A 25,048-nucleotide genomic window follows, 5' to 3' on the forward strand; every position below is an offset into this window, starting at 1 on the left:
CTTTACTCTGCTGTCACTTGGCTGTGTCATTGGTTGATTTATCTCCTAACACCAATATCATGTGTACTGGATGCTACAGGGAACTTGGCAGTATGCCACTGCTCTTTCTGTGGTATTGCAGGGTACCAGTTTGAGGCAGGTGCTCAGTAACAAGTAGGCAAGACTGCTGAGGAGTGTGGTCATAGGATGCTAGACAGAGGGCAGTTTTTGCCCTGTGACCTTGAATAAACCCTGGACCCTTAGCTCTGTATTGGAAGTTGAGGAGGAACCTGATACGTTTAAGGTTTCTTCCAGTGCCTAAATGATCTCTGAGGGTCTCTGTAGGAGGCTGAGTTGTAGAGAGGTTTCTGACGCCATAAAGATGCTAGACCTGGATCCAACTCCAGTGCTTGGGAGCAATAGCGAGGGCAGGGTCTTGGAAAGGTCACACTGTGGTGCTGAGTGTAGATATGCACATTCAGCAGGGTTTGTGTTAGCTTGGGATTTACCAAGGTAAGATTTGAACTCTTCTTGCCTTGCTAGAGCTAGTGTGTAATGATGCTGAAGATGATATTGGCTAGCCAGCTCAGGGGAAGGGCTCACTGGAAAATTAGAGGGCTGTCTCTCCTCTGCCCCCAATCTTGGGAAGATTTTTAGAATCTTTAAGAAGAAGCAAGTAAGCCAGGCAGTGCTGATGCATGCCTTTAATCCCAGCACTCAGGAGGTAGAAGCAAGTGGGTCTCTGAGTTTGAGGCCATTCTGGTCTACAGAGTAAGTTCCAGGACAGTTAGGACTATAAAGTAGTTTTGAAAACTATCTCAAAGAACTTTATTTTTTTGGTTTTTTCGATTTTTTCCAGACAGGGTTTCTCTGTATAGTCCTGGTTGTCCTGGAACTCACTCTGTAGACCAGGCTGGCCTCGAACTCAGAAATCCGCCTGCCTCTGCCTCCCAGAGTGCTGGGATTACAGGCGTGCGCCACCACCGCCTGGCCTCGAGAAACTTTTAAAAAGAGTAAATAACATAGCTGGGTTTGTGATTCCAATACTAGAAGCTGAGGAAGTCTACATTCCTTCTTAATCTTCTTAGTAGTGACACTGTATCTTGCTAGTAGAGATACCTGAATAGCCTATGAATTCTCCTCCTTCCTCCTCCTCTTTCTTCTTTTGGTCTGTTGAAACAGAGTTTCTCTATGTACCCCTGGGAACTAGCTCTGTAGACCAGACTAACCTTGAATTCAAAGGTCTACCTGCCTTTGCCTCCCAAAAACCAATGTGCCCTGCTCCAGACGTTTTGACTGGTGATGATAGGGGACTCCAGGTCTGAGTCCTCAGAGAATAGACATCTACTCGCCTTTGGAGTTTGCAAGTCAAGGATTGCCTGGATTGCGGCATGTGGTGTGGTCTAGAGAGCTGGATCCTTTCCCTCCCCAACCACTCTGCATTGTCTCTCATTTCTTGTTTTCTCTTCTTCACAGATGTCAAGCCTTCCAACATTCTAGTGAACTCACGAGGGGAGATCAAACTCTGTGATTTTGGGGTCAGCGGGCAGCTAATTGACTCCATGGCCAACTCCTTCGTGGGCACGAGGTCCTACATGTCGGTATGAACTACAGTTCCCTCTCTCCAGTGTTTCTGCAGACTTCATTCTTAGCACCAGCAGCCACATATTAGGGACCATGGAGCCCTAAGTCTGCACTGTATGGTGATGGATAGGGATTGAGAAATGGGGGTGAATGACAGTGGGCCTCTAGGGGAGAGCAAGTGTCTTCCTCTCACAAATGTTCACATGTAATTGGGGTCTCGGGCTCTGAGACAACCTCAAGAGATGTGCTGTCCTAGCTCCAGAGTCTGGCTTCCTTTCTGAAGAGACTTGAGAATATATCTGCCATCTTACTTGATTGTCGTACCCTCAAACCCAAGATACTTGGACATGACGGCACCCCACCTGGCTTACTGCTGGTCCTTTTATCCTCTAGTGCCCTGCCTAGAGAATATGTTTGAAACCCTTTCCTCCATTCTGCCTCTGTCCTCCCTGTTTACTGAATGTCTGCGGATCGGTTACCTGCCTGGCATTCAGGTCCTGCTTAGAGTCTACTCTAGCTCAGCCAACATCCTGTCTTTGGTAGTCTTCTCTCTAGAGCCCAGCTGTCCTGGCTCCCACTGTCACCTGATTCCTGCATATAGCCGTCCCATTGCCCATGGTCCTGTTATCATGGAGTCCTTACCTTTCTTGCACCATAAGCTTTAGCCCAAGTATCTTTCCTAGGGTCTGGCATGCAGGGATCTGGCACATTAAGGGTGTTAGGAATGTTGGTGAGTGGCTGATGTGGTGATGTGGGGTGGACTGAATGAGAGAGGGTCTTTGGCTAGTCCCTCCCTCCCTCCCTCCCTCCCTTTCTCTCCTTCCTTCCTTCCTTTTCTTTTTTCTTTTCTTTTCTTTTCCTTTTCTTTTCTCTTTTCTCTTTTCTTTTCTCTTCTCTTTTCTTTTATTTTCGAGACAAGGTTTCTCTGTATAGCCCTAGCTATCCTGGAACTCACACTGTAGACCAGGCTAGCCTGGAACTCAGAAATCCGCCTGCCTCTGCCTCCCAAGTGCTGGGATTAAAGGCATGCACCATCACTGCCCAGCTGGATAGTCCATTTCTAAGTGTAGCAGGGAAAGGTGGAAATCTGTGGGAAGTGCTTCAGAGGCAGTGCACGGGAGGATGAGAGTAAGGGTAGTTTTTATACAACCAAGGGAAAAGTGCAGGTCCAGATGGTAAGGATAGGCCTAAGACCCAGAGTGTTTCATGCAGTCAAAGAGTTGTCACATCCTTAGGGTCTCAGTCCATCCCATCCGTTCAGATAATGGTTCCTATGCAGGAGGTGAGAATAGCTAGAGCTAGGAAGCCAGCAGCCCCTACTGCTTATGTAGGGGTTATGGCCAGCTCCCCATTGCTCCCCGCTGGTCTCAACTTCCACTGTCACTCAAGCTACTGTCAGTATCACAACACCCTTACCTCACACCCCCGGTTTAGTATCTATAGGGAAGTTCTAATGCACATATACTCTCCCCTCCTCCCAAACTCCACTGGCTACAGGGGAGTTCTGCTCTTTGCTGATCTCTTCTGAAGATGGGGAGACTGAGCAGCTTGCACCTGGTGCCACACAATTTCCAGTTCTCACGTTCATTAGGCCTTGGAACTTACTGATCCATGATTTCATGGCTGGGTTTTTGTTGGTTATATGGTCAGTTTTAAAGTAGTCCATATTAGAGTTGGTGGAAAAGTTCATGGGAGAAACTAGTTAGTGTCTAAATAAATTCACTATAATCACAGTGAAAGTTTTTATAGGGTTCGTGAAATAAATGTCTGATAAACTAGTGCTCAGTATGCAGTCAGACTGTGTTGTTTCCTCCCTGCTGCTTGTCCTTGGTCAGCACATGATTGTGTAGAGTTCTGCCATGTCTAAAGGTTTGCCTTTCACTTGGTTCCTGCTGTGATACTGGAAAGTAGAATGGAAATTTTGTTATCACTGTTACCAGTTAGCAGCAGTGATTTCTGTACATAAAAATTCCCTAGCCAGGCGGTGGTGGTACACGCCTGTAATCCCAGCACTCTGGGAGGGAGAGGCAGGCGGATTTCTGAGTTCGAGGCCAGCCTGGTCTATAGAGTGAGCTCCAGGACAGCCAGGGCTACACAGAGAAACCCTGTCTCGAAAAAAAAAAACCCATTTTATATAGGGAATCTGAGGTTCAGTATCCCCATAGTGCATAAGTCTCAGAGTTGGAACTCATGATAAGCCTCTCATGTGTGTTTGAGGCAGGCTACTTATGTGTGAAGGTCAGGGGCCAGACTCTGCAGATGCTGCCAGCTGAGACAGGGTCCTGGAACAGTGAGGAGAAGTCAGAGCTGGAATAAAAGGAGACTACATTCAAGAAGCCAGAGGAACTCTTAACTGTGTGAGGAATCAGATAAAGAACATGCAAAGGTAAAGGCAGCGAAGCCACCCAGGGGCCTCCCTAGGGCAAGAACTAACCATCTGTCTCTCTCATAGCCCGAGAGACTCCAGGGGACTCACTACTCTGTGCAGTCGGACATCTGGAGCATGGGGCTCTCTCTGGTGGAGATGGCAGTTGGGAGATACCCCATTCCTCCTCCTGATGCCAAGGAGCTGGAGCTGCTGTTTGGATGCCATGTGGAAGGAGACGAAGCCGAAACTCCACCCAGGCCAAGGACCCCTGGAAGGCCCCTCAGCTGTGAGTGACTTGCTGTCCTCCAGGGAGGACTGTGGGGGTGGTCCCTTACTGTTAGGGACTTCCATGTAGATACTCGTCTCTGGGTATCAGGCTGGATACTTGGCTGGGTGTAGGAAACTATAATTCCTGCCAGCAGTACCCACTGTTTGTTGAATACTTGGCTGTGATCCAGGTACCATGCTTAGAATTTACCAATATTAGTTTGCTTTTTAAATTACAAGATTCACATAACATAAAATCTCTATGTTAAAAGTATACATTATAGTTAAGTGGTTTGTAGTATATACTTCTCTGTTGTACAGCCATCACCACCACAATCTCTTTCTAGAACATTTTCATCACGCCAGAGCATCTTTGCCCATTACTAGTTACTCGCACCTTCCCCCAGCCCATCCCTGGCAACCACTGATCTATTCCCTTCCCGTCCCCATGGATCCACTTAGCATGTTCTAGTTTTGAAAGCAGTTTGCTAATGAGCACTGCTATCATCTCTGCTTTAGAGAAGAAGAAACTGAGGCACAGAATACTTTCCTTGCCAATGCCACATAGACTTGTAAGAAGTGGCCAGTCTGTCTGCTAAGCTTAAGCCTTGCTGTAGTACATGCTTCTGATACACTGATGCCTGGCACTTGGCAGTGTTCCTTCACAGCCTTTTCCCTTTTATTATTTTTTTTGGAGGGGTATTTATTTATTTATTTTCAGGCACCATGTAACTTTACAGTGATGAGAATTCTGTGTTGAGGCCAGCCTTGCCTGACTCCCAGAATTTTCTCCCTGCCTTTGCCTCCTGAGTACTGTAGTTAATACCTGTTCTACCACACCTGGCTAGCCTTCTCAGTTTTATGTGACTTCTGCTTCCATCAGACCAGGGATACCTGGTCTTTATCCTGATAAAACCAATGTGGCTGAATGTGTGTGTAAGAAGGGAGAGGCACCAGTATTGATAACCAACCATAGGAGGGGCTTGCTTGTGGTCTTAGGGTAGGAAAGGAAGAAATTCATGCTCAGGGAGAATTAAAAACAAGTTCAACTAAGTGCGGCTTAGTGGTAGAGCCTGCCTAGCATTGGGAGGTTGTGGACTCTACCTATACAATGCATAAAGGCCAAGCACAAATATAGGCCTGCATTCATTTAGTTGTAATGTTACTGACTGCTCTGTAAATGTAAAGAAGGGAAGATTTGCCATTTGGTTCTCTTCCCAAAGCTCTGCACTTTGATTCAGTAGTTAGTCAGTTTGCCTGAGGTCACACATCTAGGATGACACTGAGTCCAGACTCATAGCCTGGCCTTCTGGATCCCCTCCATGTTTAGGCCTTGTACAAAGTGGATTTCAATGGTCCAGGATCCATGCTCGATCCTTTGATTCATATTGACAAGTAGCCTCTTGTCTGTATCTATAGTGTTTTCTTTTTCTTCTTTATAAATCTGCAGCATATGGAATGGACAGCCGACCTCCCATGGCAATTTTTGAGTTGTTGGATTACATTGTCAATGAGGTAAGTGCTGCCAGGTTTCCTTGGCCTTGGTGTTTATTTACTCTGTGTAAGAAAGCAAGTGGAGAGCTGGCTCATTGGTTAAGAGCACTGACTGTTCTTCCAGAGGTCCTGAGTTCAATTCCCAGCAACCACATGGTGGCTCACAACCATCTGTAATGAGATCTGATGCCCTGTTCTGGTGTGTCTGAAGACAGCTACAATATTCATATAAATAATTTTTAAAAAAAGGTAAAAGAAGGTGGCACATACCTTTAATCCCAGCACTTGGGAGGCAGAGGCAGGTGGATCTCTGAGTTCAAGGCCAGCCTGGTCTACAGAGTGAATTTCAGGACAGATATGCTACACAGAGAAACCCTGTCTGGGGGAAAAAGCAAAACAAAAAAGTAAGTAGTTTTGGGCTGGTGAGATAGCTTAGTGGTTAAGTATAGTGGCTACTCTTGCAGAGAACCTGGGTTCAATTCCCAGCAGTCATACGACAGTTCATAACCATCTGTCACTCCAGATCCAAGGAGTCTGACCCCCTCCTCTATGGGCAATGCATGTATGTGGTGTGTAGACAAACATTTGGGGGGGGGAAAAAAACCCTCTACAGAAAGTAAAGTGGGGGAAGAAAAAAAAATAATGAAAAGGAAAAACAAGAAGAAAAAAACCCACTAGTTATAAGTGTGTTGATGCACACCTGTAATCCCAGTCCTTAGATCGAGACTGCAGAGTTCCGAGCCTGAGGCAGGCCTGCACTACATAGTAAGATCCCTGTCTCAGGAAGGGAGGTGGGAGGGAGGGAAACCTGCCACCCTCTACGGTTGAATTGTTACATGGTGTGGCTCTCAGGGTGCCTGAGCTTTGCTCTTGCAGTTGTCAGCTCAGAGTCCCTCCTTTTCCCAAGGTCAGGAGCCTCCCATTCACCCACTGATGCTCGCCTGTCTTCATTTACTAGGCTGCCTAGTGCATGTACAAACTTCTGAGCACAGGAGGTGTGAGGCAGAGTAAGGAGGATGAACCAAAGATGGATGCACAGGAGCCCCTAGTCTCCACGATGGAGTGGGAGTGGGGTGGGCTAGTGAGTGGAGAACTGCAGCATACAGACTTGGATTATTTTATGTGCTGTTAAAAGGCTGTGACTTAGCTGGGCGGTGGTGGCGCACGCCTGTAATCCCAGCACTCTGGGAGGCAGAGGCAGGCGGTTTTCTAAGTTTGAGGACAGCCTGGTCTACAGGGTGAGTTCCAGGACAGCCAGGGCTACACAGAGAAACCCTGTCTCAAAAAAAAAATCCAAATCCAAAAAAAAAAAAAAAAGGCTGTGACTTTAGAGATGAGGAATATCCAGTATCAAATCTGTGAAAGCAGCAAATTAGTTTTGGATTACTTTGTATAATTCCAACGCCCGAGAGGCCAAGGGAGAATTCCATGAATTTTAGGCTAGCCTGCACTGTAGAATGAGACAGTTTCAGAGTAAGGGGGAGGGGTGTTTCGAGAAAAATATATTTTTTAAAAGATTTATTTATTATTATATGTAAGTACACTGTAGCTATCTTCAGACACTCCAGAAGAGGGCCTCAGATCTTGTTATGGATGGTTGTGAGCCAACCATGTGGCTGTTGGGATTTGAACTCAGGACCTTCAGAAGAGCAGCCATTGCTCTTAACCGCTGAGCCATCTCTCCAGCCCCAAGAAAAATCTTTTTAATTAAAAAATTTCAAACTCTCGGCTGGTTTTAATATGAAGAACCAGACCACTTGTGAGATTATGTATAAATAAGTTTACATTAAGGAAGGATGAGACTTGCCCCAGTCTTTGCTTAAGCGTAGGCTGGGCAGCAGAGCGACTGGAGAAGAAGCCCACTGGGCCAGCATTCTGCCCTGCAGCAGGGGCAGCCTCGGCAGTTGAGAAGGGGTGAGTGCTGACGTGTCTCAGAGGCAGCACTGAGCTCAGATCAGGCCATCACCCATGCTTGACTTCAAACCGTTATAGGCAACCTTCTTGTATCCTCCTCTGAAAACAGACCCTTAAAAGCACAAGTAGGCCTATTGTTTGTCACAAACCTAACAGAATATCCTGGTCACCACAGAGGGTATAAATCAGTGAGTGCTTTTCTGTCCATCATGGAGCTGCAGAGCAGTGCAGGCATGGTTCATCAGTGCAGCGTGGGCCATCTGTCCTCTGCCCATTGAAACCTATATATATGGCTCTGGGTGGGAGGTCGTGAGGGAGCCTGCCTGGACCACCTGTGCAACTCTGCACACTGCTTGGCCCACAAGTGCTCACAATGATCTCATTCTGTTCTTAAAGTCAGCTGAGGGGGGCAAAACTGTCTTTGCCCACTTTCCATAGGTGAGGAAACTGAGGCTCCAGGATGGGCTCGCCTCTTTTCCCCAGTGCGTTCTTTCACCTGCCTCTTTTCACCCCCTGACGCTAAGAGCCTTTGCTAGCACCCAGGCCTTTCTTGCCTGCCCCCTCCTGCTCAGAAGGAACAGATACTGGACTTCTGGAAGCCAGCGGTTTTCTCTTGAATATTCCACACGACCTTCTCAGCAGCTGGGACAGTTTGCAGGGTGGGGTTGTCCTACAGGATTGGGCCATTGTTCTACAGAATCTGGGTTGCAGTTGACCTCAAATTAACTAAGCCTTCAGGGTGACAGGGCTTGCTGGGCTTTTTAGTAAGGGGCTTGTATTTAGTTGTTTCTGTAGTGCTGCCTCATGCATGCTGTGGAAGCTCCACCACTGAACTGAGAAATTCCTGCAGAACTAGTGCTTGTTCCATTTGTTTTAGATAGGGTCTCATGTAGCCTGGCGTAGTCCCAAATGCCTCAGCCTCCTCAAGTGCTGGGACTAGAAGCAGGCACCACCCAACTCAGAGATCTTCTACTTCTGCCTCTGGAATGCTTAGACTGGTATTTCTTTTTCTTTTTTTTTTTTTTTTGGATTTGGTTTTTTTGAGACAGGGTTTCTCTGTGTAGCCCTGGCTGTCCTGGAACTCACTCTGTAGACCAGACTGGCCTTGAACTCAGAAATCCGCCTGCCTCTGCCTCCCAGAGTGCCAGGATTACAGGTGTGCGCCACCGCCGCCCGGCTGGGCTGGTATTTCTTTAGAGCAGCAACATCTTGGGTACATCTCCAGTGCTGCTCCTTCCAAGAAAGCTCCTGGTGCAGGTCACGTAAACCGAGAAACTTCCTAGAGGTACTGTCAGGACCCCGTGCTGCACATGGGCAGTGCATCCACACTCAGCCCATCAGCTAATGCTTTATTATTCTTTGACTCTTCCAGGGTTCAGAAAGGGGGTTTTGTGGAGTCTGTGGTACTGTCAGGCCTAAGCGGTGCCTCCTGGTTTGGGCATCCCTGGGGATTCTGCTGTTGGCACTTCTAGGCACTACCCCACACTTACTCTAAATCCGAGTACCTACACTCAGGTTCCAGAGCTAAAACACAGCCTTCTGTAGGAAAGTGAACTGGCTGAGGGGAACATGGTTTGTTCTGTCAGAGTTGTAGAATACTTGAATTCTACCAACAAGGTGAGCCAGGAGGAGTTCCCAAGGCCACTTGCCTGGTGAGGGCAGCAGAGGTCCGAGGCATGGTGGGTGTGACGGGGAGGTGATGGAGCCGGAATCAAGAGTGTCTCACATGTTGACATGTTTGCAGCCTCCTCCAAAACTGCCCAGTGGAGTATTCAGTCTGGACTTTCAAGATTTTGTGAATAAATGGTAAGTTTGTGCCATGTTCTAAGACCCCCCCCTCCCCCCCGCCAGCATCCCCCGATCTTCTCTTGATTAACCCTGGCTGCTGCCCTTGTGATGCTGGGACTTGAACTTCAGGGACCACCCTGTTGCTTTCTGACTTTTAACTCAGCAAGACTTTTGCATGTTTAGATGTAATGATGGTGTGCCTATAGTGGGGGATGTGCAAGGCTCAGGTACTGGCCCTCAGCCTTCATAAGAGGATATAAGTAGTTTGAGAAGTAGTACTCCTAACTATTTATTTTCTCTTCAGCTTAATAAAGAACCCTGCAGAGAGAGCAGATCTGAAGCAGCTCATGGTGAGTCTTGCACAGCCTGTTTATTCATCTGAGCCATTTTTCTGCCCTTCTCCACTCACTCTGTCCAGTTTGGGGCTTCACAGTGCCAGGCGTCAGTCTCCTCTGTCCTCCTGTGAGTTACAGGGGCACCTGGGATATAGTCAGGGAGGGGCCAGCCCATACCTTTCCTGAAGGGCAGGCCCTTTCCCCCCAGTTCTGACTGGTTCACCTCACATATCCAGTATCCTGAGTTCCTCTCCAACTGGTTCTACTTTGAGGGCAGTGATGCACGCATGTGATACTATAAGATCCAGACAACTCCATGCTCTGTGTCCGTGAGTGTAGTGTTCCTTCTAAGAAGTGGCCCCAGGGCCTCACAGCTCATATGTGTGGCAGAGGAGAGTCTTTAGGCTACAGCTGGCCTACTTGCTACACAAGGGTGAGCACTAGAGGCATCTTCTGAGTGTTCTCAGGCCACCTCACCTTTCCTTCCTAGTCTTTTTTTTTCAAGACAGGGTTTCTCTGTGTTGCCCTGGCTGTCCTGGAACTCATTCTGTAGACAAAGCTGGCCTGGAACTCAGAAATCCACCTGCTTCTGCCTCCCCAGTGCTGGGATTAAAGGTGTGCGCCACCACTGCCTGGCTCTTTCTGGTCATTTTTAACAAAATTTCCTTTCCTTGTGTCCTACACAGGTACATGTTTTTATCAAAAGATCTGATGCCGAGGAGGTAGACTTCGCAGGCTGGCTCTGCTCCACCATTGGGCTTAACCAGCCCAGCACACCAACCCATGCTGCCAGCATCTGAGCCTTTAGGAAGCAGCAAAGAGGAATTCTCTGCCCAGTGGCATGCCATGTTGCTTTCCGGCCTCTCCCATGCTTGTCTATGTTCAGACGTGCATCTCATCTGTGACAAAAGATGAAGAACACAGCATGTGCCAAATCATACTTGTGTCATTGTTAATATCATTGTCTTTATCACTGTGGTTTTCCTCTAAGTGGATTGGCTTTGTGCTTGGGGCTGTTTGTCTGTTCATCAAACACATGCCAGGCTGAACTACAGTGAAACCCTAGTGACCTGGGTGGTTGTTCTTACTGATGTTTGCACTGCTGTTCATCGTGACTCACTAGCTGGCTGCCTGTATTGTCAGGATTCTCGGACCCTTGGTACTTCACTCTTGCTGGTGACCTCAGTCTGAGAGGGAGCCTCGTGAGATCCTTCCCAGGCAGTGCATGCATGGAAAGCATGCTTCGCTGCTACCGAGATGAGCATCAGAACTTGTGCATCATGGTCTTTTCCTTTTCTGCTTTTGGTATAGAACTCAGCAATTACCATCAAAAAAATCTAACCAGAGCCCATCACTGCCATGATAGCTGGGGCTTCAGTCTGTCTACTGTGGTGATTTTTAGACTTCTGGTTGTATTTCTATATTTATTTTTAAATATACTGTGTGGGATACTTAGTGGTGTATGTCTCTGAGTTTGAATTAGTGTTTCTAAATTGGTGGTTATTTTGAATGTCACAAATGGATTAAAGCATCAATGTATTAAGAGTTCTATCTTTCTTCTAGTCTAAGTACCAATGCTATTGTAAACAACGTGTATAGTGCCTACAAATTGTATGAAACCCTTTTAACCACTTTAATCAAGATGTTTATCAAATCTAATCTCTTATTCTAATAAAAATACTATCGAGTTAAAATAAAAAGAACAAAAAAGATTTCTGCTTTTGTGGCACGCCTTTCAATTTCTCTAGACAGGAAATGAAATGATTGTGCTGGTTTAACTAGGTATGCCCCATAGATTCATGTGTTTGAATGCTTGGCCCATAGGGAGTGGCACTTGTGGGAAAAAGTGTGCCACTGTGGGGGTACACCTTGAGGTCTCTCAGATGCCCAGGCTCTACCCAGAGTAGATCACAGCCTCTAGATCAAGATGCGGGACTCTTGGCTCCCTTAGCACCATGTTTAAATGCCATGCTTCCCACCATGATAATGGACTAAACCTCTAAAACTGTAAGCTAGCCCCAAAGTGTTTTCTAAGAGTTGCCATGGGCTGGGCAGTGGTGGCACACGACTGTAATCCCAGCACTCTGGAAGGCAGAGGCAGGTGGATTTCTGAGTTCAAGGCCAGCCTGTCTACAGAGTGAGCTCCAGGACTGCCAGGGCTACACAGAGAAACCATGTCTCCGAAAAAAACAAATCCAAAAAAAGAGTTGCCATGGTCATGTTGTGTCTTCACAGCAGTGAATTCTAAGGATGATTTAGCCAGAAACTGAGGTAGGGGAAAATATTATTATACTGTCTTATGAGGATTTCTGTTGCTGATATGAACACTCTGACCAGAAGCAGAGAGGAAGGGGCTTATTTCAATTTACAGCTTGTACTCAGTCCATCATCCAGGGAACAAGAAGAAACTAGAGACAGAAACAAGCAGGAGGCCACAGTGGAACCCTGTTTGCAGAACCTTTCTTATACTGCCAGTGCAACACTGCTCACAGGAAGCTGGGCCCACCTCTCATGTCAGTCATTTAAGGAAATGCACAAGCTTGCCCACAGGCCAATCTGATGTGGACAGTTTCCCAATTGAAGTTCCTTCTGAAACTACTCTAGCTTGTGTTGGCAAAAACTAGCCAAAAATACCATTAGCAAGAACATACTCAACTTTTATTTCAATACTTGGGAGGCAGTATTGGGTGGATCTGAGACTGAGGCTGGCCTGATCTATATAGGACAGACAGGGGTGTGTAGAGAGACCTTGTCTCAAACAAAAACCAAAAACAAGGCAAACAAAGCACACACACTCATCAGATCTATGCAGTGTGCTAATGGGTCTCCTCAACTTCAGTCGTTGTACCAACTCTTCTCATGGGCCAACTTTAACAGTGACTCCTACCACCTTCCTAGGACCTGTGAATGGTCTCTACACAAGGGAAAAACCGTAGGTGGGTATCTTAGAGTTTCTATTGCTGTGACAAAACACCATGACCAAAGCAGCTTTGGGAGGAAAGGGTTACTTGGCTTACATATCTTGAGTCACAGGGTACTGAAGTAAGCCAAGGCAAGCACTCAGAGCCACACCAGAAGCTGCTGCAAAAGGCAGCAGAGGATGCTGCTTATTGGTTAGTGCAGCACCCACAAGAAGAAAATGCCCTAGAGGCTTGCCTAAAGCCCCATCTTACAAGAGGCAGTTTCTCAGTTGAGGATTCCTTTTCTCAGATGACTCTGTCAAGCTGACATAAACCTAACTAGCACAGTGGTGTTGGGAACCTGTCTGAGCAAAATCATAAGCTATTTCTCATAAAGCACTCCTTATTTCATACAGCAGGGCCTGCCTGCAGTTCCAGCCATGCTCTCAAGAGGTCCTTGCTGGTGTGAGAGCCTCCATCCTGGTCTGGTCAGTCTGCTATATTATGCTAGGAAATGGTTTTACTATTACAATTAACTACACCTTCCAGAAGAGAGAGGTATTCTCAGTGATGACCTTGTCATCCTTTGAGGTGGCTGTCAAGACAGAAAAACAAGATGCAGAGCCCAGGAATATTCTTATTCGTAAGAGTACTGTTGTGCAATTATAAGGAACAGTTTGGATACCAGCACACTAGAAGCTAGGTACCCCAGGAATATTTGTAATCCCGGCTTTGAGATTAAGCTTTCTATACACATGGATCTACACACGCTCAGACACAAGCCAAGTAGAGCCTTAAAACACTAGCAGCAGCCATGTGTAGGTGATGTGGTTCTTTGGGCTTGTTGCCAAGCACGACAACCTAAGTACAATCCTTGGAACTCACATGGTGGAAGAGGAACCAACTTCCTCTGGCCTCCATATGCACATAGTGGTACACGTGTCCACACATATACATATATGCACACGCAAAAAGACCATCTCATCAATATTCCTTGGTTTCTTCTTTAGGAGAACATCTTACACAAAACCAGTATACATACTGTGTTGTGTAGGGAGCTGTCAGCATGGGGGTGTATACGATGTATTTGGTGTGTGTTAAGATTGTGCTGATGACCGGAGGCTGCTATAGCTTTTTCTGTATTAATTTTCTAAGACAGGTTCTATGTAGTCCTAGCTGTCCTGGAACGTGCTGTGTGGACCATCAAACTGGCCTGACATCCTGCCTCTGCCTCCCTTGTCATGTTCCATGTTACTGCCCCTGCTAATGACTGAAATTAGGTCAGTTTGTATAGTGTTTGCCTTCTTCAGAAAGAGTTGGAATAGAGTGACTAGCTGATCTCACTTAGCCTAACAGGATGGTGATTAACCCATGATAAGACCTTGCATTGTGTTTTATTTCGGTTATAGTCCAGGGTGGCTTCACAGCGGATGGCAATCACTCTTGCTAGAGCATCCCAAAGCCTGAGATTGCAGGTATGTAAATGCCAGAGTTAGCTAAAACTTTGTTATCTTACTATGATCTTTTACATAATGTTATCTACTTTTCCCCATTCCTCCGGTAGTGAAATGGAACTGATTTATATATCTCAGCAGAAAAAAAACAAAACTTTTCTTTTTGCAGCTTGCTATTTAAACCCTTTCCATGTGTGCTGGGCCTCTATGCCCATTACAACTATTCTTTTCAGACAAGTCTCCAAGTGAATCAAAACTCACTGGTTTGCCTAGACGGGCTGACCAAGGTACTTCAGGGTCTGTTGGTCTTCCTATCCCCGGTGCTTGGGTTACAGGCATGTGACACTCTGCCTATGATTTTACACAGTTCTGGGGTTCCAAACTCAGGTCTTCATATTTGACCTTTCATACTTTATCGACTGAGCCTCTTCCATTCAAAAGTATATCTTTCACATAGACCTCTTTGAAGAGATTTAGTTTGTATAACTAAGCCTACCCTTGTGCCCCCTTTACGAATCAGATTCCTCCTCCTCCTCCTCCTCCTCCTCTTCCTCCTCCATCGGGCTCCTTGTGCTCAGCTTCAGTGTGGTCTGATTGATTGACGCTTCGTTGTCTACATGTAGTGACATCTGTGTAAAATAACAGCATTAGGATTATTGTATAGCCTCAAAACAGGTTGGAGAAATGATTAGCAGTTAAAGTACTTGTTGCATGCAAAGTGATTATGGTGTACACCTCTAATCCCAGCACTCAGGAGACAGAAGTAGGTGGATCCCCATGAGTTCGAGGCCAGCCTGGTCTACAAAATGAGTTTCAGGACAGCCAGGGCTACACAAAGAAACCCTGTCTAGAAAAAGCAAAACAAACAGAGTACTTGTTTCTTTTCCAAAAAGATCCAAGTTTGAATCCTAATATCCAGAGCTCACAAGCCCCAACTCTAGGGTATCTGATACTTCCATGGACACTAACATGCATTCATACCCACACTTATAAAAATATCTTTAAAGTTATAGTTTAATTTTAGGTTCATATTTTTATGACTGAAAGAACACTTTCCTGTTTCTGGTTTCTCCCATTATTGAAAAGGGGTAAGAATGCTTCATGTTAACCAAAATGTTAAATGACCTAAACCACGATCAACAAAGTAACTGTGTAGACTACATAGCCTATAAAGAATTCTCAAAACATGGTATATTTAGGGAGAATGTATTGGCTTTGTGGAAGGCAGTTGGTAAGCGTGAGTAGGGTAATACCTGTGCCTCATCCTTAGCCTGCTTTGTACTGGAAGTCACACTCACAGAGCAGCAACCATGACATTCCTAAAGGGAGCAGAGTTTCTAAACGACATGAGTGCACATGTCTATAATCCAGGCAGAGGGAAGACCGTAAGAATGCTAGCCTGGGTGCAGAAGATACCGCTTCAAAACACCCCGCCACCTACCATAACAACCTGCTAGTTTCTTGGGGTTGATCTGAGTAACTGGAAAGGATGGAGCAATTTGAGATCTGGGTAGGCTGGGCATATTGGTGTACACTAGAAGAATAGAGGCTGCCTAAATTTGACAAAAGTATAAAAGACAAGCTATTGACTGGATGATTAATGCAGATTAGCTAATGACTGAACTATAAATTATGAGGGGCTGGAGACGCAGCTTTCTGGTAGGGTGCATGCTTACCTTGTATGAAGTTCTAGGTTCAATGCACAGTAAATTTGCCCATGCCCCCAAATATTTGAATGGTACATCCCAGGGTCCTTTGGACTTGGTAAAATGTGTCATACAGCATTTGCTTGCCTGAGGAGCTAGGACACAATGGGACTCTACACTCTATCTGGAAGTCTGTCTTGACTAAACTTACATCACATAACTGTTCAGATGCAGGCTGAGAAGACAGTGTCTCAGTCCTTCCTCGAGAATTAATCATTGATTGAAGGGCTAATTCTTCAACCTAGAAAAGAAAAGTCAAAGACATTTCACTGAGTATTCTGCTGGGTTACCATAGTGAGTGAATTCCAGTAGATGCCATATAGGTTGGCATCATGAGAAAGACCTGCTTATAATCCCTAAACCGCTCTAGGAGGGCGGGGGAGCTTTACCTCCCCATCTTTTTCTTTCCCTAAGATGGGATCTTACTTTGTAAACCTGGCTGTCCTATAACTTGATAAATAGACCAAGTTGGCCTTGAATTTACTGATAACTACATGCCTCTGCTTCCAATGTGCTGGGATTAAAGTCATGTGCCATAGACAAATAGGAGGCAAGGGGGTCATTAGTTTAAAGCTAACCTGAGCTACACACTAGGTTCAAGGCATGCCTGGGTTACATAGGAGAGTTCACTTCTCCCCCTCCCTCACTGTCACCCCAGGAGACAGCTGGTTTCACAGACTTAGACGGATATCCTAAGTTTGCGCTTGTCTACTCATTAATGAGAAAGTGAAGGCAGAGGATTAAAAAATGCACATTTCCTGGAGCACCAGGGTACCTGCATTTGGGAAGTCATCTTCAACACACAATGATTAGGTGCTTGTAAGAGGTACTGTTACAAAAAAGTGTGGGCCGTTTATAAATACCCCGAGAAAAGCTGCAAATCGTTTTTTATGCAAGTATCCAAGTTCAGTTTATAAAGGGGTTCTCTAATCCTCATGTCACTTACATTTAAAGATTTTGCCCATGGGCTGGAGAGATGGCTCAGCGGTTCAGAGCATTGACTGTGTAGGACCTCCTTTTGGGGAAACCCCCACTCCATTCTCGGGATAGCGTACACCCAAGGAAACACGAGAGACCGACTTGATGCAAACGCATGAGGTAGTTTATTATCAGAGCTCTGGATCAACACGTATCTCACACAGGAGATAGAGGAGTCGACTCTGAGGCTCAAAAGTTAGGGGTTTATATAGGAAAATTAAGGGGGTTGGTTGGCGCGGTTACACATGATTTGCTGATTCAAACATTGGCGGGGGATTCTGGCGCGCAGGGTGGGTTTTTTTGGCATACGTGCAGATCGGGCCCTCAGCAATGTAGGAGGGCGGTTTATTTTTGTTAGCAGGAAGGTCATTTTAAACTGCATCCAAGGACAGGAGACAGGAGACTCCAGTCCAGATAGTGTCTGACCCAAAGGAGTTTTCCCAGGCATGCCCCTTATCTTTTATGGCTGGTCTGTTTGTGGAATGGCTCAACCACAACCTTGCTTCAAGCTTGTCCAGCATGCCCTGGCTCTAGTCTGCTTGCTGCCTCAACTATGGATTCTGAAAAGTCCCAACTCCCTTCAACTGCTCTCCCAAAGGTCCTGAGTTCAAATCCCAGCAACCACATGGTGGCTCACAACCATCTGTAATGAGATCGAATGCCCTCTTCTGGTGTGTCTAAAGACAGCTACAGTGTACTTACATATAATAATCAATAAATACATCTTTAAAAAAAAAAAGATCTTGCCCATGAGTTCTGAGCAGAATTTACCACGATCATTTCACAAGGACCAAATTACCATATTACCCCTATGTCTGGGACTTACTCAAGGCGGCCCTAAACCGGCATCGGAGTCATTATCTGTTCCCAGATGGGTTACTGGAAACTCTAGGAGACAACTTTCTTTCCAAGACCTCATTCACACCGCAGGTGGATCTGAGATTCAATACTAGCTTGACAACACTAAAGCCCTTTCTAGAGCAGATAACATTAGTCAGCTGCTGAGGCGTGAGCTGGCGGGTTGGGTCGGGGCGGATGAGGGCTTAGGAGCTAAACCTGCTGAACACCTAGTGGACCGGAGCTCTACCGCCGCGCTCGCCGGACGCTCATGAGGGGTTAGAGCTGGAGGGCTGCACGCTCACCTTGAGGCGGTTGAGTTGGTCATGCAGGGCTGCTTTTAGACGTAGTAGGGTCTCCTCCTCCTTGCGGAGCTCCTGCAGCCGACTCAACATCCCCTTCCACTGCTTTAGGCCGCTGCCTTCTACTGGGCGCTCAGTGATGACGTCACTTCCGACCATGTAAATCAGGGACTGGGCTGCTTGCATGCTTTCTTACAGCCATTTGCTGAATGCCCAGTAGCTTGCTAGTGGGATCTTAGAACAAAGTGGAATCCCAAAGATTCTTAAATCCCTTGGTAATCCTTCACAGTAAAACTGAGCTTCAGAACAGCATTCATCTCGGCACTTTTAAAGTTCTAAGTCACTTTATACTTTGCAAAGGCTACTTTTGCAGGCAGGTACCAAAATACCACCTAATACTTAAGCTTAGTAGGGACAGGAATGCTAAGCTTAAGAAACTCCCTTGTTACCAGCTGGGTGTGGTGGCGCACACCTGTAATCCCAGCACTTGGGAGGCAGAGGCAGGTGGATTTCTGAGTTCGAGGCCAGCCTGGTCTACAGAGTGAATTCCAGGACAGCCATGACTACACAGAGAAACCCTGTCTCAAAAAAAGAAAAAAAAAAAAACCTCCCATGTTTTTGGGCAAAAATGTCTGCATTCATCGTGTCTGCTGGTAATTTCGATCAAATCAAGGCAACAGTGATGGCAATTCGAAGATGACTAGATGGATTTATACTTAGAAAATGACTTATAAACACCCCCCATGAACACAGTAGCTCTAATTGTGGCAGGCACACCATTTCCTTTTACCATCATGCCCTCTAGTGGCTACTATAATTACACAATATTCACAGGATTTGGCCCCTGGGTGTTCCTAATTTAATCCTCATGCTTCTCAGATATGCTTAAAACATTGATACTAAATACGAGTAGAATGGATTTCACTGGAAGTTAGACTATCCCAGATTCAATTTGTAGCAGACTACAGTGTGGAACAAATCAGCCTAAAATATTTTGTTTGTAGTCCCAATGACCTAAGCACATGAAGTACCTCTTGCCAAAAGGTTAATTTAAAAGGTCTTGGAAACATCCACAATCAAGAGTCACACAACAGTTTCTCTCTGCATCTTTGATTTATTCAAATAGGCGGTCAATATTTGCTCTCTGGCATTTAACGAATTTTAATAGTTTATGCAGCAGGCTTTTTTTCTTCTGTGGTAGGCTTCTTCTCTGCTGGTTTCTTGGCAACCACCTTCTTCCCTGCAGGCTTCTTCAGCTTCTTGGCATCCACAGGCTTCTTCCCTTTCTTGCCTACTGCAGGCTTCTTGTCTGCAGCCCCCTTCTCTGCTACTGTCTTCTCGGATTTGGCTGCCAGTGCAGCAGCTGCTGCCTCCAGCTTTTTTACCCGAAGTTTGTGCTGCAACAAAAACAAGACATTGAGAGTTTCATTGTCAATGGGAGCATCGTGGTTCCCACCTTTACCACAGTACTTGGGGAGGTAGAAGCAAGAGGACCTCTATCTGTGGAGGAGGGCACCCTGGTCTTCAGTGAGCCTGTCTCGGGCAAGGGGGCAAACAAATCTTATTAAAAAAAAAAAAGCTGGCATAACAAACTATGACTTACATTTCTGGCCTGGCGAAGAATGGTATTCCTGCGCATAGTCTTTGCATAAGGGTTCAGCTTCAACATGATTCTCAGGTTCTTCAGTGGATTCTTCTTCAAGACTCTACGATGAATCTTCTTGCTATTAAGGGGCAGAATTCATTAATCAACATGTATCCCATTATAAATCAAGAGAGGTTGTATAAGTATTATATTTTAAGTTTCAAAACTTTACCGTGGTGCTCGGAGTGCTCTTTGGATCTCTGGGCTTTTCAAGATTCTGCTAAGGTCTGTGTTCAGCATCTTGTGCATAGGAAGGCTGGGAGGAACAAAACACCCTTAAGAAGTCCAAATTCTCATTTTCTAACTGAACACAAGGCATTAAAAAATGTAACTTAAATGTTTCAACTCTCAAGATACAGAATAAACCTTTATATTTTCATTCAATAGTCATAGGTGAGACACATTACTCCAAACAATGGCAAATGTCAAAAAAGCCCTGAGTGCAGAACTTAACTAGAATGTAGGGCTGGAGAGGTAGCTCAGTGGTTAGGAGCACTGACTGCTCTTCAGAAGGTACAGAGATCAAATCCCAGCAACCACATGGTGGCTCACAACCACCCTCAGGGAGATCAGATGTCTTCTTCTGGTGTGTCTCAAGACAGCTATAGTGTACTTACATATAATAATTAAAACTTTTAAAAAGAAAATGTAAATGTACACATTAGTCACTGACGTGTAGTAAGTATGGGAAAACTCACTTATAGTTACTCTTGAGGGATGCAGCCTTACGCCAAGTGCCATACAGCTCATCCAACTTCCGGAAAGCACTTTCAGTCCAAATGCAGAAACGCCCCACATGCCCACCAGGAGCAAGTTTCAAAATGTTCAGCTTGCTTACATTAAGCAGAGTAATACCTTTAAAGGGAAAGAAGAATCAGGAAACCTGTATGCACTCAACAGGAGAGAAACAATTTCTATGGCTTACTGAGAACTTAAAAGCTCAAGCCATCTTGGTGGGTGTAACTCACTCATGCAGGAATCAGAACTTCCACAAAATCATGTTATTTCAGAAACACGGACCATGAAGCGGAATTTCATCATAACCACAGCTGAGTGAGCTTGCACAGAATAGGCAGATAAAACATGTATAAGAATTTACCAGGGATGTTTCTGAAGGCCTTGATGATACCATTATCTTCATTGTAGATGATGCAGGGTCCCCTGCGCTGGATCCGCCTTCGGTTTCTCATTTTGCCCTTGCCAGCTCTCATTCTCTGAGAGGCGTAGACCTATATATAGTGAGGAGCTTTAGTATTCTGATAAAGATACACTTTCCATAGGCTCAATCTTGGCAAAGCAATTTTCAGCTCTGCCTAATGCTGTTCTATCCCTGAAACTCACAACTTTGTTACTATTTCATGTCTCAGATCTCAAAGTTATGAGTTGCTCAGCAATAATTTTCGTCAACCTTCTGATTCAGCTTACTGACAGCAGGCAACTGTCACTGAAAACAGAGTAAGACGCAAATTACAACATCACTGCAAACACATCAAGCCCTTTCAGCAAGAAAAAAGCAAAACTAAGACTCCTCCAAGCTATCTTTTTAGACATACACAAATGAGGAAGTATTTACACGTACACAATAGGTTACCTATAGAGACCTTGATCAACCCAACAACCCGATCTTTGAAGTTTCTATAATCAATACCCAGTAAAAACTGAAGCCTGCCCACCCACCCATTAAACCTCAACTTATGTTTTGAATCCAAATCTGACAGTATAGACTGAAGTGTAAACGGTGAACCTACCTTTTTGATGTCATTCCAAGCTTTAAGCTTCTTAAGCAGCTGAACAGCCTCCTTGGTCTTCTTGTAACCCTCAACTTTATCTTCAACCACCAAGGGCAGCTCAGGGACTTCCTCAATACGATGACCTAACAAAACCAATGTAATATTTAACAGCTAATTCTCACCTTCTCCTCCACCCCAAGACACTGTACCAAACTGAAAAGATCCTGTCTCTGCCTTCAATGGCAGAAGTCTCAACTGTTTGCACCACACCCCAAAATAAACTTCATGCAAGCTCTATCAAATCAGAATTTCCACTAATATCATGTGTTTCAGAAACACGGACCATTATGTGGAATTTCATCATTTTGACAGTTAAACATGGTAAGATTTGACAGTTGCCACAAAGGCTTACTATATGGATATAAGCAGAAGTGGCTTTAGCAGGCAGAGAAACAGAATTCACAGAAGCAATTTACTTAGGTGCAAGTTAAAACTAAATGTCACATCATCAAACATCACACCTTTAGACATCACCAAAGCTGGTAAGGCTGAGGCAGCCAGGGCGGAACAGATGGCATATCGCTTTTGGGTTGTATTCACTCTGCGGTGCCAACGACGCCAGGTCTTGGTTGGTGCAAACATGCGGCCCCCACGACACATCTGTTTTCTTTGTCAAGAATTTAACATTTCTTTTCAAACTTAGAAAGAAAATTAACAAGGTTATTACTTGCTCAGTAACAATATTCGTCAACCTTCTGAACCAGCTTACTGACAGCAGGCAACTGTCGCTGTGAACAGAGTAAGACGCAAATTACGACATCACTGCAAGCAACATCTCCAGATTGTTGCCTAGAGATATTTATTGGAGACACTAGTAGTTTTAAACATGATTCAAATTAATTGGTATTAATACAAGCCTTATGTCCAGTTGGTCAACTGCCAAGAGCACTAATCAAGGATACATTTCCAAAGGCACCCTGGCCAGATCGGTGGGTTCCACCACCTCGAACTCTTGGAATTCGAGCCACAGCTCTGCCAGTACCCCAAGACTCAGCACTCGTTTGATGACCTAAAATTGGCAAGAACAGAAAGCTTAGGTACTAACTCATAACAAACCAATGACTTATGTATATGCATAGTAAAGGCAGTATCAGAATAGCCATTGAAAAATCATGTAGTTCAGAAACACGGACCAATGGAATCTCATCATTTACTGCCAAGGGCCCCCCAAGAATATACACGATGAATACGTACCTGCTAATTCACTGACGGCATAGGGCTGTCTGTTGTTTTTCCTCAAGTTGGTGTGAACAAAGTTCACAATATCCGGTCGAATGGGAGCTTTGAACACAGCTGGCAAAGTGACATTCTTGCCAGATGACTCCCCCTTTTCAGAGTACACGGATATGAGGGGACGGGCACAAGCCTTGGAAGGAATGAAAAAAGTAAAACACAGAGAAAGTACCAAACAGATATAGGACTACCTGGGGAAGAACTGGGGACCAGAAAGGCAGACGCAGGAGAACGAGCACATGAAATACAGAAAACACCCCAACAAATCTGTATCATGTTGTAATAATGGATTCACTTGAGCAAAGTCAAAGAGTACTTAACATTGGAGGCAAACTCTTCCCATCTTTAAATATCAAGAGCTTGATTTCTCAAGAAATAAAAGACTGAGCCACTGCCTGAAGTTATATACATGCCACGCTTTAGAAGCAGTTTAATTTACAAGCAATATGATCAAAGCAATGTTCGAAGACAGTTTAATGAGACCATGTAACTTCAGCAAAGCTAACCTGCTCATTTGCCCAATGTTCCAGACCCCTCCTCAAACCCAGAAAGGTTTTGATACTTTACCTGAGTGCACTGATCTCTGCCCTATCTCCCATGTGCTCTTCCAGATTCCAGACCATCTCCTCTACCATTTCTCCCTCAAAGTTATCACACAATAGGACAACCTATGTAGTCAATTTAACGATGAATCTCAGACCTGCCTCCAAATCCTATTTTAGTGTAGTCAGACCAACCTTAACCCACCTACTAAATAAAGCACAGATAAGCAAAAAAAGTATAGTTTGTACAAAAACATACTAACTACTGCTATGTGTGAACTGTCTTAAGGCTCCAACGTCTAGATCACGTAAATTAGCCAAGACCTGCTTTCCCCGGCACTGTTTCATAGAGGCATAGGCAATCTTTCTGGAAAACATGAATGCAAATTTCTTTCAGCCCTTTTCTTTGAAGAGGGATATACAAATCCTCTGGTCTGAACGCACATGTCCGGCCAAGGACTACGCTGAGTTGCCATAGGCCGACCCCGAACCCCTGACAAATTTCCAACACCAAAAAGGTCGGCTTCCAGAAACCTTGATTTCTTATAACTAAAATCCCACAAGTTCCTGTCATCCACCCTGCGCTGCTGCTGTGGCCCACGTTGCCTCTAAGATGGCTGCCGCAGCGCCCACAACTCAGCTCCGGCTAGGAGAGGTGCTAGGTGCCCTTTCCCTCGTCTCCTCTCTGCAGATCTCACATCTACACTTTCACTCTCCGCCATAGGCCCCAGAAACCAGGAGAAAAGTCCAGAGTAGAAGACCTCCACTCACCATGACGGGGAGAGGAGAAGTCCACGCTCCTCTCTTCCCGGCTGCTCCCACAGGAAAAGGAAAGACTTGTCACTTGTACTCTATATATATCCTTCCACTCGTCTTCCGCATCCTGCCTCTAATCAAGAACAACTTAGACACACAAGCTACCTTTCTGCTATACTGAAAAATTTCAAAAAGTAACATTTTTTATATGATGTGTGTTAAAATTTAGTGTTGATTTTTTTTTAACGTTAAAAAGAGCGATTAGAAAAGAGGGACTCTTTTTCGCGGAATAATTCGAGAGAATCCCGACTCTCGCGAGATTTTTTTCTCCTCATCCCGCCCACCCCATCATAACATCTCTTTAATCCATTCTTTCCCCCTAATCGAAATGGGAGACTTTTGGAATTATAAATTGAAAGGACGCTCTACTAAACTGAAACAACGCGTTTTAAATGAGCACAAAACAGAACTTAAAGCGTAAAGTAGTTCCGGCGGGGCGGGGTCATAGCCTCTGACGTCGGCGTCTGGGCGCGCAGTTCAGTTTAGCTTCCCAGCAATGGACCCGGGCCACGGTGGGACGTGGGCGCGTATGAACCGCGCGGCAGAGGAGTTTTACGCTCGTCTTCGGCAGTGAGTTGTGGTTGGGGAATGGGATGGTGCTTCCTCCCGGACTTTGTATCCCCGCCGGTGTTTGCCACAGCCGAAGCTTTCGCCCCCCTGCGGCCTCTCCTGGATCTGGGGCGGGAGGGGCAGGTCTCTGCTGGGCAGTGGGTTGGCTCTGCGGAGGCCTAGGCGACTGGTAGCCTCCGAGGAAACGTCAGTTCTTACCCAAAGGAGGCAGGGTGACAAGTCAGTTTACGCTTCTTGCTGGTGTACACGCTTCTAAGTAGAGACACAGAGAGCCAGATGTCACCCTGCCTCAACGTTGGCTCCTAAGAAACGTACAGAATTCGTATCGCCCCTCCTTGCCGCCTGATGCTGAAATTATAACTGTCTTTATTGCCTCTCCTCCCGTTTACATAACCAGTAATAATTTTTCACTATTATAGGAAAAGAACTAGTGTGTTTTTGTTTTCCAAGATAGTTTCTCTGTGTAACCCTGCCTGTCCTGATCTGTAGAGTAGGCTGGCCTTGAAAGAGATCCTCCTGCCTCTGCCCTGGGTGCTGGGATTAAAG

The 25,048-nt window shown here is 45.5% G+C and overlaps 4 protein-coding genes and 5 non-coding genes across 10 annotated transcripts in view; 2 read left to right on the forward strand and 7 right to left on the reverse strand.

Moving 5' to 3' along the window:
* Positions 1 to 11,441, forward strand: part of Map2k1 (mitogen-activated protein kinase kinase 1) — a 70,818-nt gene extending 59,377 nt beyond the window's left edge. Inside the window, exons 6-11 of the mRNA XM_052188059.1 lie at positions 1,456 to 1,580; positions 4,016 to 4,217; positions 5,649 to 5,713; positions 9,351 to 9,412; positions 9,699 to 9,744; positions 10,416 to 11,441. Of these exons, the coding sequence (XP_052044019.1) occupies positions 1,456 to 1,580; positions 4,016 to 4,217; positions 5,649 to 5,713; positions 9,351 to 9,412; positions 9,699 to 9,744; positions 10,416 to 10,529 (614 nt within the window). The 3' untranslated portion in view covers positions 10,530 to 11,441. The remainder of the gene's footprint in view (positions 1 to 1,455; positions 1,581 to 4,015; positions 4,218 to 5,648; positions 5,714 to 9,350; positions 9,413 to 9,698; positions 9,745 to 10,415) is intronic.
* A 2,589-nt stretch (positions 11,442 to 14,030) lies between these two features.
* On the reverse strand, positions 14,031 to 18,052 carry Snapc5 (small nuclear RNA activating complex polypeptide 5). The gene is made up of 3 exons (XM_052188061.1): positions 17,910 to 18,052; positions 15,941 to 16,030; positions 14,031 to 14,712 (listed from the first exon to the last, which is right to left on the reverse strand). The coding sequence occupies exons 1-3, from the start codon at positions 17,997 to 17,999 to the stop codon at positions 14,593 to 14,595; spliced, it is 300 nt and encodes a 99-aa protein (XP_052044021.1). The 5' UTR covers positions 18,000 to 18,052; the 3' UTR covers positions 14,031 to 14,592.
* Positions 18,053 to 19,000: 948 nt separating this feature from the next.
* On the reverse strand, positions 19,001 to 23,980 carry Rpl4 (ribosomal protein L4). Its single transcript, XM_052188058.1, has 10 exons — positions 23,888 to 23,980; positions 22,536 to 22,707; positions 22,244 to 22,350; positions 21,803 to 21,941; positions 21,300 to 21,424; positions 20,651 to 20,780; positions 20,250 to 20,406; positions 19,724 to 19,807; positions 19,510 to 19,630; positions 19,001 to 19,303 (listed from the first exon to the last, which is right to left on the reverse strand). The coding sequence occupies exons 1-10, from the start codon at positions 23,888 to 23,890 to the stop codon at positions 19,076 to 19,078; spliced, it is 1,266 nt and encodes a 421-aa protein (XP_052044018.1). The 5' UTR covers positions 23,891 to 23,980; the 3' UTR covers positions 19,001 to 19,075.
* Positions 20,527 to 20,597, reverse strand: LOC127690279 (small nucleolar RNA SNORD18). Its single transcript, XR_007979009.1, has one exon. It is a non-coding gene; the product is annotated as a small nucleolar RNA SNORD18 (small nucleolar RNA).
* On the reverse strand, positions 20,936 to 21,034 carry LOC127690282 (small nucleolar RNA SNORD16). The gene has a single exon (XR_007979012.1). It is a non-coding gene; the product is annotated as a small nucleolar RNA SNORD16 (small nucleolar RNA).
* On the reverse strand, positions 21,580 to 21,650 carry LOC127690278 (small nucleolar RNA SNORD18). Its single transcript, XR_007979008.1, has one exon. It is a non-coding gene; the product is annotated as a small nucleolar RNA SNORD18 (small nucleolar RNA).
* Positions 22,010 to 22,108, reverse strand: LOC127690281 (small nucleolar RNA SNORD16). The gene has a single exon (XR_007979011.1). It is a non-coding gene; the product is annotated as a small nucleolar RNA SNORD16 (small nucleolar RNA).
* On the reverse strand, positions 22,428 to 22,496 carry LOC127690280 (small nucleolar RNA SNORD18). The gene has a single exon (XR_007979010.1). It is a non-coding gene; the product is annotated as a small nucleolar RNA SNORD18 (small nucleolar RNA).
* Positions 23,981 to 24,226: 246 nt separating the features above from the next.
* Zwilch (zwilch kinetochore protein) overlaps positions 24,227 to 25,048 on the forward strand; it is a 31,093-nt gene continuing 30,271 nt past the window's right edge. Inside the window, exon 1 of one of the 2 annotated variants that reach the window (XM_052188054.1) lies at positions 24,227 to 24,502. In XM_052188054.1, coding sequence (XP_052044014.1) covers positions 24,429 to 24,502 — 74 coding nt within the window. In that variant the 5' untranslated portion in view covers positions 24,227 to 24,428. The remainder of the gene's footprint in view (positions 24,503 to 25,048) is intronic. The other variant, XM_052188053.1, reaches the window with a different exon arrangement.

The sequence above is a fragment of the Apodemus sylvaticus genome, chromosome 7 (assembly GCF_947179515.1).
Source record: "Apodemus sylvaticus chromosome 7, mApoSyl1.1, whole genome shotgun sequence".
Taxonomy (NCBI): Eukaryota; Metazoa; Chordata; class Mammalia; order Rodentia; family Muridae; genus Apodemus; species Apodemus sylvaticus.